Source organism: Nipponia nippon, unplaced genomic scaffold (genome assembly GCF_047370975.1).
Source record: "Nipponia nippon isolate SJK-2023a ecotype South Korea unplaced genomic scaffold, ASM4737097v1 scaffold_1, whole genome shotgun sequence".
NCBI lineage: Eukaryota > Metazoa > Chordata > Aves > Pelecaniformes > Threskiornithidae > Nipponia > Nipponia nippon.
Genome location: NW_028262290.1, coordinates 104,459,648 through 104,475,317, shown reverse-complemented (window position 1 = coordinate 104,475,317; position 15,670 = coordinate 104,459,648). Strand labels below are relative to the sequence as shown.

The 15,670-nt window shown below is 41.7% G+C and overlaps 1 protein-coding gene across 3 annotated transcripts in view; it reads right to left on the bottom strand.

Moving 5' to 3' along the window:
- Positions 1–263: 263 nt before the first annotated feature.
- The window catches only part of LOC148057533 (uncharacterized), a 50,202-nt gene continuing 34,795 nt past the window's right edge, over positions 264–15,670 (bottom strand). For all 3 annotated transcript variants that reach the window (XM_087765938.1, XM_087765932.1, XM_087765924.1), the window contains 2 exons: positions 12,770–13,189; positions 264–1,689 (listed from right to left, as the gene is read on the bottom strand). In XM_087765938.1, the coding sequence (XP_087622064.1) occupies positions 315–1,670 (1,356 nt within the window). In that variant the 5' untranslated portion in view covers positions 1,671–1,689; positions 12,770–13,189 and the 3' untranslated portion in view covers positions 264–314. The remainder of the gene's footprint in view (positions 1,690–12,769; positions 13,190–15,670) is intronic.

The window sequence follows — 15,670 nt, the reverse complement described above, 5'->3', positions numbered from 1 at the left end:
TACCCTCTCCTGAGGTAATCTACGCCAAGGATGCATGGAGCCTCTGGGCCAGTCACAATGGGGTGCTTCTGCCACTCCTTCCCGGTTAAGCTTACTTCAGCCTCCAATACAGTCAACTGTTGGGATCCCCCTGTCACTCCAGAAATACAGATGGGTTCTGCCCCTTCATAGCTTGATGGCATTAGGGTACACTGTACACCGGTGTCTACTAAAGCCTTATACTCCTGTGGGTCTGATGTGCCAGGCCATCGAATCCACACAGTCCAGTACACCCGGTTGTCCCTTTCCTCCACCTGGCTGGAGGCAGGGCCCCTCTAGTCCCGGTCATAGCATTCGTTACTCACTTCTTGTAAATGCGAATCAAAAACCCCTTTTTTGAGATCGGAAGCAAAATCAGCCCTTTTATCCTGTCTAGGGAACTGCTCACTGGAAACTGGAGCAGCAATTTTCCTGGAAGAACCACCTTTTGTAATTGTTTTTCCTTGCAACTCATGTACTCGTGCCTCTAGGGTCGAGGTAGATTTTCCATCCCACTTCCTCATGTCCTCTCCATGGTCACGCAGATAAAACCACAGGGTGGCCCGTGGTGTGTATTCACTGTATCTTCTCTCTTGAAGAGAGGGATGCTTACTCCTGATGGCTGAGATACTGGTCCGTACAGGTGAGGAGTAGGACATGTCCTCTTTGAATCGCTGGAACTCCCAGGATAATTTCTCAGCTAGCACGTCAGGCAGTTTCTCCACAGCCGCGACGCAGGCCCGTAGGGAGGCAGAGAGACTTTCTTCGTATTGTCGGAGTTGGCCAGCCAATTCATCCACCGTTGGTCCCTCTTCATCTTTCCAGGTCATTGTTGCCAAAGAGTTTGCATATGATGATGGTGCGCTCCACACAAACTTCCACCACATGGGTCGTGTGCACTGGACTTCATCTGGATCTTTGGATAACTGCTCACTGTTCAAGTCCCTATGCACCACCTCCAGCACGGCTAATTCCCTCAGGTACTGGATACCTCTCTCCATGGTGGTCCACTTGCCTGGCTGACATAAAAAATCTTCCTTGAAAGGATACCTTTCCTTCACAGCTGCCAGAAGTCGCCTCCAGAGGCTGAGGACTTTTGCCCCTTTTCCAATCGCTTTGTCAATGCCCCCTTCCCTAGAAATGGATCCCAGCTGCTTGGCTTCCTTACTCTCTAATTCCAGGCTACTAGCCCCATTATCCCAGCATCGGAGCAGCCAAGTGATGATGTGCTCGCCTGGATGACGACTAAAATCTTTTTGCATATCTCGCAGCTCACTCAGGGACAGAGATCGGGTTGTTACCATCTCATTTGTGGGTTCTGCCTCTTCCTCCTCCTGTTCTTGTGATGGCCCTGGTTCATCATCAGCCCTTACTAAACGAGTTGATTTTCTTGTGTATTTTTTCTTCTGTATAGGGGCAACTGATACTGGCACGGGTTGGTTCTCTGGTGTAGCCACAGCACCTGTTACAGGGGCTGGCGTATCGGCAGCGCTCGTCACAGGGGCTGGCGTAGCCGTAGTGTCTGTTGCCGGGGCTGGCACAGCTGCAACGCCAGTCGTTTTGTTGTCAGATCCAGAGACCTTCTCTTCCCCTTGAGGGTTCTGAATAGCGTTTAATACGGCTCGGTAGGCATGGGCCAGGCCCCAGCACATTGCAGTGATTTGTGTCTCCCTAGAATTGTCAGGATGACAGCATACTTTTTCCAAATGTTCTACTAATTTTTCAGGATTCTGCACTTGTTCAGGGGTGAAACTCCAAAACACTGGAGGGGCCCACCGTCCTAGGCATTTGCCCATACTCTCCCACACACCCTGCCACTCATAATTATCCAGCCTTGGGGCAGATCTCTGGATGATATTCTTAAAATGCATATTAACTCTAGACAAAACCGAAACAATATACCCAAGAAATACCAATAGATGTATCTTAACTACCCAAGGATGTTCAAGATACAAAAAAGTTGTTGCAATGAAGGAGGAAACATTATAGAAGGCGTCAGTGAAGGTGCTATTCTGTATTTCCTCCATAAAAAGCCTCTCAGAGGAAGAGGTATAATTGCTAATTGTCTCCATGAGGTGGTACCCGAAGTACAGTAATGGCTTCAGTACAGAACCCAAATACCAGATAGCGCTCAAGGTCAGTGTTTTAATAACAAATCTCCCAGGCAAAACATCACTAATCACGGCAGAGCACAGAAAACTGCAACACCCAACACCAATCTTTAACATGTACTGCAAAAACAAGAGCATGGTGCAGATCAGGTAGACTAATACCGAGAGCAGATGAATCAATATTATGACCAGCAACTGTTAACAGATACAAATTCCTTAATACACTCTGATTAATCTCTTATTATCTCAAACCCTCGAGCCCCACGTTGGGCGCCAAAAAGGACTGTTGTGGTTTAACCCCAGCCAGCAAGTATGCACCACACAGCCGCTCACTCACTCCCCCCTCAGTGGGGTAGGGGAGAGAATTGGAAGGGTGAAAGTCAGACAACTCCTGGGTTGAGATAAGAACAGTTTAATAATTGAAGTAAAATAAAATAGAATGATAGTAGTAGTAGTAGTAGTAGTAGTAGTAATAATAATAATAATAATAATAATAATAATAATAATAATAATAATAAAATACAATAATAATGTACAAAGCAAGTGATATACGACACAATTGCTCACCACCCCCTGACTGATGCCCAGCCTGTTCCCGAGCAGCAATCCCTTCTCCCCCTGGCCAACTCGACCCAGTTATATACTGAGCATGACGTCATATGGTGTGGAATAGCCCTGTGGCCAATCTGGGTCAGGCCCCCTGGCTGTGCCCCCTCCCAGCTTCTTGTACGCCATGCAGAGCATGGGAAGGTGAAAAGTCCTTGACTGGTGTAAGCACTACTTAGCAACAACTAAAACATCAGTGTGTTATCAACATTATTCTCATACTAAATCCAAAACACAGCACTATACCAGCTACTAAGAAGAAAATTAACTCTATCCCAGCTGAAACCAGGACAACAGGAAAAGACTCTCATACATTTTAACCCAGAACTGCAGAGAAAAAACCTGCATCCAACAAAGGTATGACAGACATTAGCTCACAATTCCTGTGGGAAACTATATAATTTAAAAACAAAACAAAACAACAACCGAAAAAAAAAAAAGAAAAAACACAGCTGGTTTAAACATACTTGGAACTCTAATGATCATTTGTCAGTTTCTGATTACAATCTTGTAAACTACTATTTCTATGTTTGATTCCAGTAGAACCCTTCTGAGAGAAACATGTAAATACAAGCAAATATGACTTTTTACCTACCAATAAACAGCAAATAAACTTCAATATGAAAAGATGACAGATGTAAAGGTTTTTAGTTTCAATTATGAATGGCAGAAAGTTTTGAACTACAGTACTGCTGCATTTCTTTAAAATTTTAAACAAAAACAGGACTTCAGAAAATGTCTCCAATACAATACTTTTCTCTCAAATGTCTCCTAATACATTACAGGAAAGTAAGTGATAATTTAGCATCTCTTTTCTGACATCTAAGAGCTTTTGTTAAACCATCTAAGTTTTGCTTATGAAATAAGAAAATTAGGGTCTTTTATGAACCACCTTTCAGAAATCTTTACCTGTTTCTTCTGTCTAATCAACATGCAATGGTGTGTTGTAGAAACACGATGAATGGCACAAATTCTGAAGCTTTTAATGTTAAACATTTATGAACAAGGCCATTAACTGCCCTGAGCAGAATGTGAAAAACTGCTAGTTTCCTTTGCAAAATGTTTTGGATTGACACTCAAGTAAGACACTCTTAGAAGAAGTAAAGCAGGTAAGGGATCAGAAATACGTGCAGAAGAGGTACCTTTTAAAATTATATCTTTTCATCCATCGCCAGCAGGGGTAGATCATTACCCTGTGATACCATTCCAAAATTTGGATTGCTGCTACTCACAGCTCCAAAGAAGAAAAGTAACTCGAACTACTACTTTCTGAAACAGAAAAATGTCAACTGCATTATTTAAATAGCTTCCAAGAGCTAATGCAACGGTATTCTTTACAGTACCTCCCTAAGATCTCTTCCCTGTCTAATGTTAGATTGCTCCAATATTCTACTTCTGAACTCGGGGGTAGAAGATTCTTTTTCCAGCTGCTAATGTTAAAAAGATTATGGTGTTATTACATCAGCAACTGCAGGATATGCAGTTCATCTTCCCAGTTAAGTAACAAGATACCATAGGGAGGCTGAGGAAGGAGGAGGAGTAGACCCGAGGCAAAATGGAGAAAGGTAGGCATTTGTAACATCTGTTATTAAGGCAACAAATAACTGCTTTCTTATTATACTACAATGAAACCATCCACTCTGCAGTCACACCACCATTATTTTGAATGGCAAAGAGATCTGTGACTGACCAATAAACTCCTAAAATGGAAGAAGGCTCAGAGAAGATGGGCAAGGGCAATGTGTCCATGAAGCTCAGGGAACAATGCAGACTGTGACTGACCACGGCTGTTGCAAAGCTGACTTTATGTCAGCACAAAGGGGACCTTTGTGAGGGTGGCCTTTGTTTTAGATAAAGGGCTATCACAGTTAAGTAAATCAACTGATGATATAAACGTTTCTCCCTGAGTAAGCTAGACTAGATCAGGGGAGTAAATACATGGCTTAGCATGACATAGAGTATAAAAAACAAAATTAACAAAAGAATTTCAAAGAGAGCAACAGGCTTGAGATGGCTTTAACCAATGTATTCTTTCCCAGCGACTCAGGATGCCCAGCGTTGTGACAGTGAGCGTACTGTAGACCAATAATAGGAATCACACTGGTATTAAGATTGAACAGTGTATTGCAATTGCTATATTTTGCTAAAATATACTTTGTGGTTTCCATATATTTTGTATCACTGCTAAATCAGAAACCCCATGTAACATCAAATATCTTCAAATAACTAAATTTGATATTGAACATTATACCCTCCGCATGTGGAATATCTAAAAGAACCTGGTCAGAGAGTTTTGGACGCCGACAAGATTCTGTACTTTGGACAAACAACGGGTAATACGTCCTTTAGCCTCTTGTAACTGCAGCTTGAATACTGTAAATTTTCAAAGCATTTCTTGAATAGTTGTGTACCAGGGAAATTTCCAGTTCACACAATAGAGACTAAGGCAAGTTTCTCATACCTTGTCCTTCCCTTTATCAGACTTTGAATTTGATAGCACTTATTGGAATAAGTAGAAAACACTGCAGACTTTAAATGGAGCAGGCTGGAGTCATGGAAATTTCAGTTAGATTCAGCTGTTTCTGGTAAGGAAAAGACACTGATTTATGAAAAATTAATTCTTTCACTGCAGGGATGCCTCAAGTTAAACATAGAATAAAAATTTCTCCAATTTCAAAAAGAAAAAAATTAATCACAAATATATTAAGGCTTGATCTACAAACTTCTAAAAACACCTCTGTAGTTTGTCACTGCTCACACTAAAGATAGGCAGCTCATTGAAGTCCAATAAAGTCATGAGTCTACAAAGCTTTTTTGACTTGTGGGTACTCTAATTATTCTCAGATAAGAAGAGCCACATAACCGATCAAGCACTAGAAGTGTTGTGCAGCAACTCCGTAGTAATGAAAACTACTTGCATTTGCAGTTCAGTTTCCAGCTTCTCTAGAAAAGCAGCATAAAGGCAATAATCACAAAGACTGCTTAGTTTCCTTCTGGAAACTGGAGTGGATATTTGTTACTTGTTTCCAATCGTCTATTTGATGTTGGTAAAGATTAACCTTGCTCATTTTACCCTAACAATACTATGGCATCACGAAACAGTATATATGTCTAATAACAAAGAACTCTAAAGTGAACGATAGTTTGGTTCACTAACAGTCTGTAAAGGACTGCTTAGTGTTGCCAAAGTTAAGTGAACTTAGGGGAAAGATAATTCCGGTGGGGGAGACCGACCACTGACTCAAGGACCACCCACTCAAGAAATCCACTGACCCAAAAGATTAAGGAAGTAAAGGTCTCGAGAATCATAGTGAGCATGCGTAGTAATTTACATGGCAGACAAAGAATTTTAACCAATCATTCAACAAAGTGACAATGAACATGTATTAGATGATTGTATAAATAATTGTTAGTTTACATCAATGGTGTGCTGGTTTGTACCATGCACCCGTATGTGTGCATTTACGTAATAAAGGAAAATACCTCGATTCTGTGTATCAATTGGGCAATACACACCAGGTGACGGACCCAAGTTTTTGGTACAACATACTGGGACCAATAACTGATCAGTTCATGTCTTATAACTTCTGTGACAAATAGCTCTGTCATTATTTCCCAGTACATTTTAAATTTGATCTGTAAATTCAATGTGTAATCTGCAATTTTTGTTATTGTGTTTGTAATTGGTCTTGGGTTGATCTAAGGAGGAAAGCTAACTCCCTCCATTGAAAACTTCTTTGACAATTAGGTCCACCATCAATGAACCAAATAAAAGATGGTTTTCCTTTATACAAAATAGGGAGATGATGATGGACTCATTACCAAAGCTGGAGGACTACTGCTCTTTATAGAAGGATAAAACTATCAGTCAAAACATTTTCTTTCAAACAGGAGCGCAGAAAGGTGAAAAGGATTGCAATTTTGGATACCCACTATAAGCTAGCAATATTAAACTGTTAGCTGCATCCAGATAAAGCACTCCTAAAAAGATAAGGAAACAGATAGAAGTGAAACTGCAATAGAAGTTTATGGAATTATCTCATGATTCATGTCTTTAGAAGTCTTCTCAGGCTCAGAAAACGTTACGAGATTAACCGGTTGTGTTACCGAAAATAGTAACCAAGAAGACTCTCCAAACCAAATGATAATTTAGAAAGCCGACATTGGTTTATTGCAGTGCTGGGTGCACGGCGGATCTCTCCTCCTAACATGCACACCGAACAGGACTTCCACGATACATTTATACACAAGAACCGCAAAGCTCGTTCTCTTTACGATGATTGGTTAGTAATTTGGATGATGAGATTACGGACAAGTTTCTAAAGCCTCAACCATCCGGAAACTGGCTTTAGGCAGACATGTAACTATCCCTTCCAACATGTAATCATTCCTCCCTCCTCATCTCATTGTTTCAGTTCCTCCTTATCACATCCTGCTTTCAGTCTGTCAGGCTTTATAACCCAGGAGGTACTACTATTGAGACCTTTGACATGCAGACTCCTTTGTCTTACAAAGTTTACACCTTACAAACTTTACACAAAAGGACAAGAAGGGGCCTGATCTTTTACTAAATTGTTTAAGTCTTTGGTATCAATTGGGCACACAGCTCTCAGAATCCACAGAATTGGGTAAAGAACTAACCAAGTGGACTGATGAGCAAAAAAATGACAGAGACCATTGCTTACATACAGTTTCAAAAGAAACAAACAAAAAAATTTTAATTACCTAAGAGGTGAGAAATTCTGAATGACAATGATATATCCAAATATTCATTTTTGTTAAGTGTCATCTGGATTCTAACAGACACTGTTAAATCCCAAACACGTGCCAGTGCAGGCTCAGCATCATCTTGGGAGGCATGGTTTTCACAGACTGCCATTCAGACTGAGTCCAAAACCATCCACGTTTTGATGAGAAAATATAACATTGGAGAGGCAAAGATTTATATTTATGTCACTTGTATTTGGGGAATCAGAATAGGCAGCACTGCTTTAGATTCTAAACAGTTTTGCAAAAGGTCAGAGAGTTAAAACTAGAGAAATGAGGAACATGGATTTATGGCATGTCAGCTGCTTCACAATAACAACCTGTGTACACAATAGTAAAAAATGACCTGTGCACACAACATTAAGGTAACTACCGAATACTTTGCATTTAATGTGGAATATGATGCTATACACAAGCTGCTGAGTTGGAGTAACTGAAAAAACTGTAAATTTACATCTCAGCTGCGCTTTGCAGTAGTTTGATAAAATGTTGTACAGTGGGGTAACCATGGAGGCCCCAATGAGATGTTAATACTGCTTTGTTACCAGAGTATGGCAGAAACATAAGAATAGTTATTAAGTATGTTACAGGCTTTCATGAAAAATAATCATCAAACTGCAATAGCAAAAAATGGCTTAGCCTTAATCCGCAGCTTTAAGATTCTGTACCTACCCTGGGGAGACCTGAATTAGTTAAAACTGACCAGGAATCACTTACTGCCAAAAGATGCTTACAAATTAGCATCCTTACCCCTCAAGGATACAGGTTACTTTCTCCAGATATAAATATGAAGCTCACAAACAGACATGAACATAACATAGCACTGAATCTAAACCAGTAAACTCCTGAAGTGAGTTTTTCAAGAAATTGTTTGTGGGGTCTCATGGAGTTGGTTCTAAAAGGAAATCATGTGACCTTTGCTCCTTTGTTTCTGGCTTCAGTGGAAACAATGGTGAAGTGGAGTTCCATGGATCCATCATCAATGCAAGTCTTACACTACATTTTCAAATGCAAAGACTGTCATTCTTTCTGAACAGTTTGTCAGCTTTCATCTTTGCTTAGAAATATACACAGTAATGTCAGCTTCAGAGAGTCAAGAATAAAAACGAAACAACTGAGAATTAGAAGAAAACAGTTATGCTAGGAAATAGAAGTCACTAAAGAGACCTCTTGCGTAACGAGTATCAGGTGAAAAAGAACATCAGACATCCTCAGTGAAAATAATGACATGGTAAAATACACTATGAGTAGTATTCAAACTACTCATAATATTTATTACCATTCAAGACAGAAGGCAGCTTCCAGCTATGGTGATACCAAGACAAAAAAATACATTTCCAGATGTAGCACTCTGTTGGGAACACAGAGGAAGCTGGACTACACTGTAAGAGTGAATGGAATCTTTCAGAAACGTAGGAACGACAGGTGGCAAAGCCAGGCACTAATCACATGAAACAAGGGGCAAACCCTAAGATTTTAGTTAAGAAGGTGAGGAAAAAGACTGGTTACAAAGATGCAGAAGCGAACCACAAAACTATTTAGAAGGAAAGATATCACACTTTCCAAAAACTGCCTCAAGCCTCCTTATCTTTTATTTTAAAAGACATGAAGCTCTGACTGACGGACAGGCAGTTCCTTTCAAAGAACAGTAGAGTTCAGCCAATCTTTCCTTCAGGCAACATGTGTGTCTGCCCGTAAAGCAGAATTGAAGGCTGGGTTGACTCCTCACCTACCACGTTAGACAGAAAATTTCTAGTTAGCCCCTCCCCTTAATATGCCTAAATCCATTCCTCCTGGCAAAACACCTGACCTTTTCCTACCTTTCTTAATTATACCCAGATTATCTTTGGGGGCACTCAGAAAGGACAGAACAAGAAGGTACAAAAGTCAAAACTGCTTATGACTAACATGTTTCAATCACAAGCTCTGCTGATGGCTTCAAGGAGCAGAAAGGAAAAATTCTGCTTCTGGGGGTACTCGAAGATTGTTTGGAAATGGGCTGGTACAGGAAGAAGACAGGGTAACACATTCCCCTTAGATACACACTCTCTGGTCTGTTTGGGATTATGCAGGACTGACTCCTGCCAGATAACATCAGGAGAGCTGTTAAGTGTTGCAAATCCTGTTGAAGACCTTAATGGAGGAGATGAGCCTCTAACCCTCAGAAAAAAAACAAATCAAGTGTGCTGCCTAGGGTTGGGGGAAGGGGAAATACACAGAATTTGTTATTTCCTGTTAAGAGGAGCAAGGATGTGTCTTCTCCACAGAAATGCCTAAATTTAGCAAGTAAAGCAGCAGGATCAATGGGGTAAAGACAGCAGAATAGCAGAAAATATTTCCTGCTCTGTTGTGCTGCCCTTTTCTCCTTCTATGTCCCATTCCATCCTGAGTTTTTTCTGCAAGTCAGTGGGTAGAGACTGAAGTTATCAGGGAGGACATGGTCCATCCAGCCCTCCCTTTCCTTTCCCATTCTTAAAATGGAAACAAGCCTTTTTTTCTGTAGACTTCCAATTCTACTTCTATACATTCTTAAGGTCTTCAGCTAAGGAAACTTCCAAACAGAAAGCATACCGAGGTGAATGTGAGCTAATGTCCACACACGTTCTGGTTTTGCAAGGGTTGGCTCTTCAAAATAACTGGCAGAGTAAAGCTGCAGGTTATGGAAGGACTTCCCATCTTTGGCGGTCTCAGGCATTTTCTCTCCAATATTTGCCCTGACAGTTTAACCTCTCCATTAGGAGTTCTTCCAATTGCCCTGGAAGAATTAATGAACCACACTTAATTTCAGCAGCTATCTGCATGTTTTAAATATCAACTAAAAGTAATTACTCAGAAGCACTCCTGTCCTGTTAAACAACCCAAATCTTCAGACCATAATCTGTGCAGTATTTTTTCTTTTGGTAAATTGTATTTTCTCCTTTTTTCCTCTCAACCTCCCGACAGCCACTGCTATCAGGTTGTAGAGAACTGCTAGTGCAAAACAACGAGATGTCTCAGTCTTGGTGCTAAAACCACAATGCAAAGCGACGGTCGCTAGGACCCAGGGCCGGACAGCCCCTGGCGTGAGGCCACCCTGTGGAGAGAGGGCGGCCTTGCCTCGGCCCCACCCCCCGCGGGCTGGGAAGCCTCTTATTCCCCTCCCCACACACACGCAGACACCCCCCCACCGCCTGGGGGAGGGTCCTGGTATCACTTCTCTTGGTCGGACTGGTCGCCCCTCTTAATTCGACTTATCTCTGATGTAGTTTTCCAATTAGCAAAACCACTAACCACGTGTGCCTTAGGAAAGGAATTTGGGAGGGAGCTACAAGATACGGAAGTGTTCGTATCAGTAACCAACTGTGGAAAAATAACGGCTCTAACCTCAAAGAAGAGCTAACAAGCCGGTAAGAGGGAACATCTTGGCACCAAAGACTGGACCGGTGGCCAGAGAAGCATGAAGTTTGATCAAACCGCAGAAAGTGGGTAAAAGGTAAATGTGGCGAGGGGAGATCGTGACCACCGACTCAATTCAGGACCCAAAAGATTTGCCGCCCCGCACCTGAAAGGAGCATGCGTGCTCATTTACATAGCCAGCGGGGCTAATTTAAATACAGTAAACAATAGCGTTTGCAATGTTAATCACTAACCAAGAAGTGTGAATTTAGGCGCGTTTATACTAATCATGTAGCCCGATAAATATGCTGTAGTTTGTATGACGGTGTGCTCGATTTGTGGAATTACCACCGAGCACCCTGCGTGGAATCAACATCTCCATAAGAACCTTCACTTCTCCTCCTCGCTCTCCTCCTTTTTCCTCACTAAATACCCCTGCTGGCAGGACCAGCACTGGATCCAGGACTGGCGATTCTCTTTTCCTTCTCCCTCTTTCTCTTTCACTTTTCCTAAGGTGATTAAGTTGTTAAAGTTGCTAAACTGTAGTCAAGTACTGCACGGCCTACCTTGACTTTCCGTAAAGCCGCATAGCTGGGGTGGATAAAACCGTGAGAGGGTTGGCGGGTATCGAATATTTGTGCTCAATATTTGTCTCTCTAGAAGCTTTCTATTAAAGCTGGTGTTTGTGTACAGACCTTGAGTTTTGGCCCACCTTAGTCCACACCGAGAGGATTTGCGAATCTTAGTCGCTCCTCCCCTCCTCCTCCCCGGCGGGACGTGACACAGGTGAAATGCTGTTCTCAGAAATCACCCGTGGGACAAAGGGCTTAATGAACTGCATCTGGTGGATGGACTTTGCTGTATTCCCACAGCTAGCAGGATATAAAAGCAGCCTAGTAAATTTAAAGGAGACCTGTCTCAGCCCGCTTTGTTTTCAGCCGTACAAGTTAAATGAAGTGGGTTGACAGAGCAGATAAATCATGGATAAGAGCAAAAACCAGATACATAGAGCTTTAACAGTATACCTGAGGTGAAGCCTCTAAATCACTAAACAATATAAAGGATATTAGATTCCATGGCATACAAAAACACATTGGGGGAAGGGAACAATAAAATACAAGTTGATGTTGTCCCAAAAAGCAGGGTTCTTTTACCCAGTGTGCAAAAAAGCCGAATAACATACTGTTGTGGTTTAACCCCAGCCAGCAATTAAGCACCACACAGCCGCTTGCTCGCTCCCCCCCGGGTGGGATGTGGGAGAGAATCGGAAGAGTAAAAGGGAGAAATCTCATGGGTTGAGGTAAAGACAGTTTAACAGGGAAAGCAAAAGTCATGCACGCAAGCAAGGCAAAGCAAGGAATTCATTCGCTACTTCCCATGGGCAGGCAGGTGTTCAGCCATCCTCAAGAAAGCAGGGATCCATCACACCTAACGGGTACTTGGGAAGACAAACACCATCACGCCCAACGTCCCCCCCTTCCTTCTTCTTCCCCCAGCTTACATACCGAGCATGACGTCATACGGTATGGAATAGCCCTTTGGCCAGTCTGGGCCATCCCCCCCTGGCTGTGCCCCCTCCCAGCTTCTCATGCACCTGGCAGAGCATTGGGAAGCTGGAAAGTCCTTGACTAGTGTTAACTCTGGTCAGCAAGAACCAAAACATGAGTGCATTATCAACATTATTCTCATCCTAAATCCAAAACACAGCACTATACCAGCTACTAAGAAGAAAATTAACTCTATCCCAGCTGAAACCAGGACACACACAGAGTCGAGATATTTGTTGTTTATTTCATGTCTGCGCAGAGGTGGGTGCTAGGTGGTAACTCCACAAAGCCAGCACACCTTGGTTAACATGCAGTGACATTTTATACATTCTGAGCAGCTGTTACCTGTGCTTTCACAATTCCACTTATTCATCTTTGCTTCTGTTGGTTCTCACAAGCCTCGTCTCCACTTAAAGGTACAGTGTGTTTTAAATTTACAGAGCATGCTCAGTGGGTAGGGGGTCTTTGCTTGGGCCGGGGGCTTCGCTGGAGGTGTGGTTTTTACTATGTTAATTAGGATAGTTTACTCATAGTTCAGGTGATTCTTACTTCGGCTTTTTCAGCGGCCTTGTGTTCTCGTGCTTATCGTGGTATTTCCTTGCTAGACTGTTTTGTGGTGTCCTCCTGTTTCTTCTCTCAGGCCAGGTCTGGTTAACTGTCTACAGAGGTTGATTAACGTCTTCTGCCTTCACATCCTTTGTCTTATTTCTCGTGTATCTCCAACAATGTCAGACTTGCAGCTGAACTTCAGTTTAGCAACTCAAACTGGGAAGAAGAAAAGAAAATCAAATTCTTTAAAGGTTTTTTCTAATCTCAAATATTAGAACAGCTGCAAGGGAATCTAGACAACATAACAATGAAGTCAGTAGCTGGGAAGAAAGGACTAAAACTTTACACACAAAAAAACCCAGAAAACAAACAGAGCTTCTTGGATTTGTTTTTCTTAACTTTCCCAGCCCACAGGATTCATTTGGCCTGCAACAGAATCTGTTTCAGGACCTGAAGGCAGCATGGGTTCCCCAGGAAGTTTCCTTGAAAAACATCCCCTCCTGCAATAGGGTATGTCCTCCCAGGAACGAACCTAGGCAGCAACAGTTTGTAAGTTACAGTCAATTCATCCTAAAGACACCCATTAACCAGAATTTAAGCTCTTGGTTTGGAAAACACAACACTTGTTTGTTTGCATGCTTTGCCCAACTGCAGTATTATACCCCACAGAAAGCATCTTGCAGGTTTGTGGGATTTTTATAGCATTTTCCTTCATTTAGTGCTTAATTAACCCAAGTTTTATTTTGGCCTTAGTTTTACATTGGTGACTGCAGTAGGATGATTTAAAATAAAACTGGGATATTTAAACTGAAGTAAGTAATAACAAAGCTACATTTTCCTCGATGTTTCCAAAGTTTTGCAGAGAACATTTTCTTTACATAGCTGCTAGTTTCTGTTGTTGGAGATGTCAACAGTTTGAAAAGAAATACTTACAAAGCTTTTAATTGTTTCTTTTGTACGTTTACAACGGGGCTTGATGACTACATTTGGAGCTGTTTGCCAGATCTAAAGATCCCTGCAGTAAAGTGATTAAATTCCACCTTATCTTTTTTAAATTCAACCTTATCTTTTTCTTTAACTCAGGGACAAAGGAGGCCTCTGCTTTGCAGGAGTGGGTATACTCACACGTGCTTCTTGCTGAATAAATTGTAAGGCTCTCTTAGCTGGAACAAGGAAGTCAATTAGGCATCTGAGATCATCCCCGCCATACAGCTTTTACACTAAGCTGAATAGCTGCCACAGGACAGTGGCAGCTGTGGCCTCAAAAGGTGGTTACAACACAGAGAGTGTGCTCTGAATCTAAGTGTCAAGAGATTTAAAGTCCTGTAATAAAAGCATTAAAATAGTAATTTGACAAGTCTCCCAGAATTGCACAATGGTGTTAAAATACAGCAGCTTGGATTGTAACATAAAAATTATCTGGAACTAACTTTTACACACTGTTGTGCAACTTAGAGAAGAGAAATTTCTCATGAGCTGTGACTGGATGGAATGTATAAAGACAAGAAGGTGGAATAAATGCATGGAGAATTTGTGTCTCATTTTCCAAGAGGTGCAGGTAACAAATCACAGTTCTGCTTGGAGATTTCAGGGAATAAAGGGAGTGGGAGAGACTGGAGGTCACAACCTGGAAGTTACCCTTTGAGAGCCTACAGGCAGAGGCAGTGATGCATGCCACTAAACTTTTTTTTTTTTTAAAGGAATGCTCACTGTGTAAGGGGGATTCCTCTACCAGAAATGGATTAAGAAGGAAAGACTTCTCTTGCTTTAGAACTTGGAACAAATCCAGAAATCACTGAAATGTTAAGAGGTCACTGTTGAGAGCAAAGAAGTGACAAACAATGTGCTGTCTTTAGTTCTACTGCTCTTAAGAGGAAAAAAAAATGTTTGTAGTTAGTACACTGCTTTGCTAAACATTCTAGTCTTCATTTCACTGTTAAGTCCTTGATGTATGCATCTATAAACGATAGATAGAAGAAGGCAGGCTCTGAAAGAAAACAAGTTGGGGAAAGGGGGGAGAGGAGGAGACAGCAGTTGAAAAGCTGCAAGTTTAAGCAGTTTAGGACGATTAAGTTATTTCAGCTATTTGATCTGCATACAGGGGTGGGCTCAAGACACCCAAAACCAATGGGGCTTAGAAATGAAGGAAATTCAGCAGCAGAAGACAGTCACACAATAGATGTTGGCATCCCTCTAGAGAATAGAACTGGACTGGTTTGTGACCAATGCTTACTGGCAACTTCACTAGCCCCATGAGTCATCCATCAAAATGCATTTAGCACAAAGCAAATTTGAGACAGGAGTCTGCTTTCAAGGGTATATCCAGTCTCGGGAGCACCAGTCCTCCATCCTTTCAAACGCTGCTCAGATATGTAAGGAGCAGGTAAGGCTGGAATAAACCTTCCCCTTCCCCGGTCATCTGCATACAATACAAGCTGAATTCTGCATGAGATCATGACAGAACAGGTATCTTCACTGCATGTGGGGACACCACCACCTTAAGAAATACCTTCATTCACCTCAAATAGCCCAGAAAAGCAGTGGTATATATTCAGTCCTTCAGCCAGATGGAAATATTAGAACATAATGTATTCATACATCCTGCAGCACTGAACAAGGCTGAAAAATTGCCAAAAAAAATGTTGTACAATACTGCTTTATTTACCTGGCTAGAACTGCATTCACTTGCTAATAATA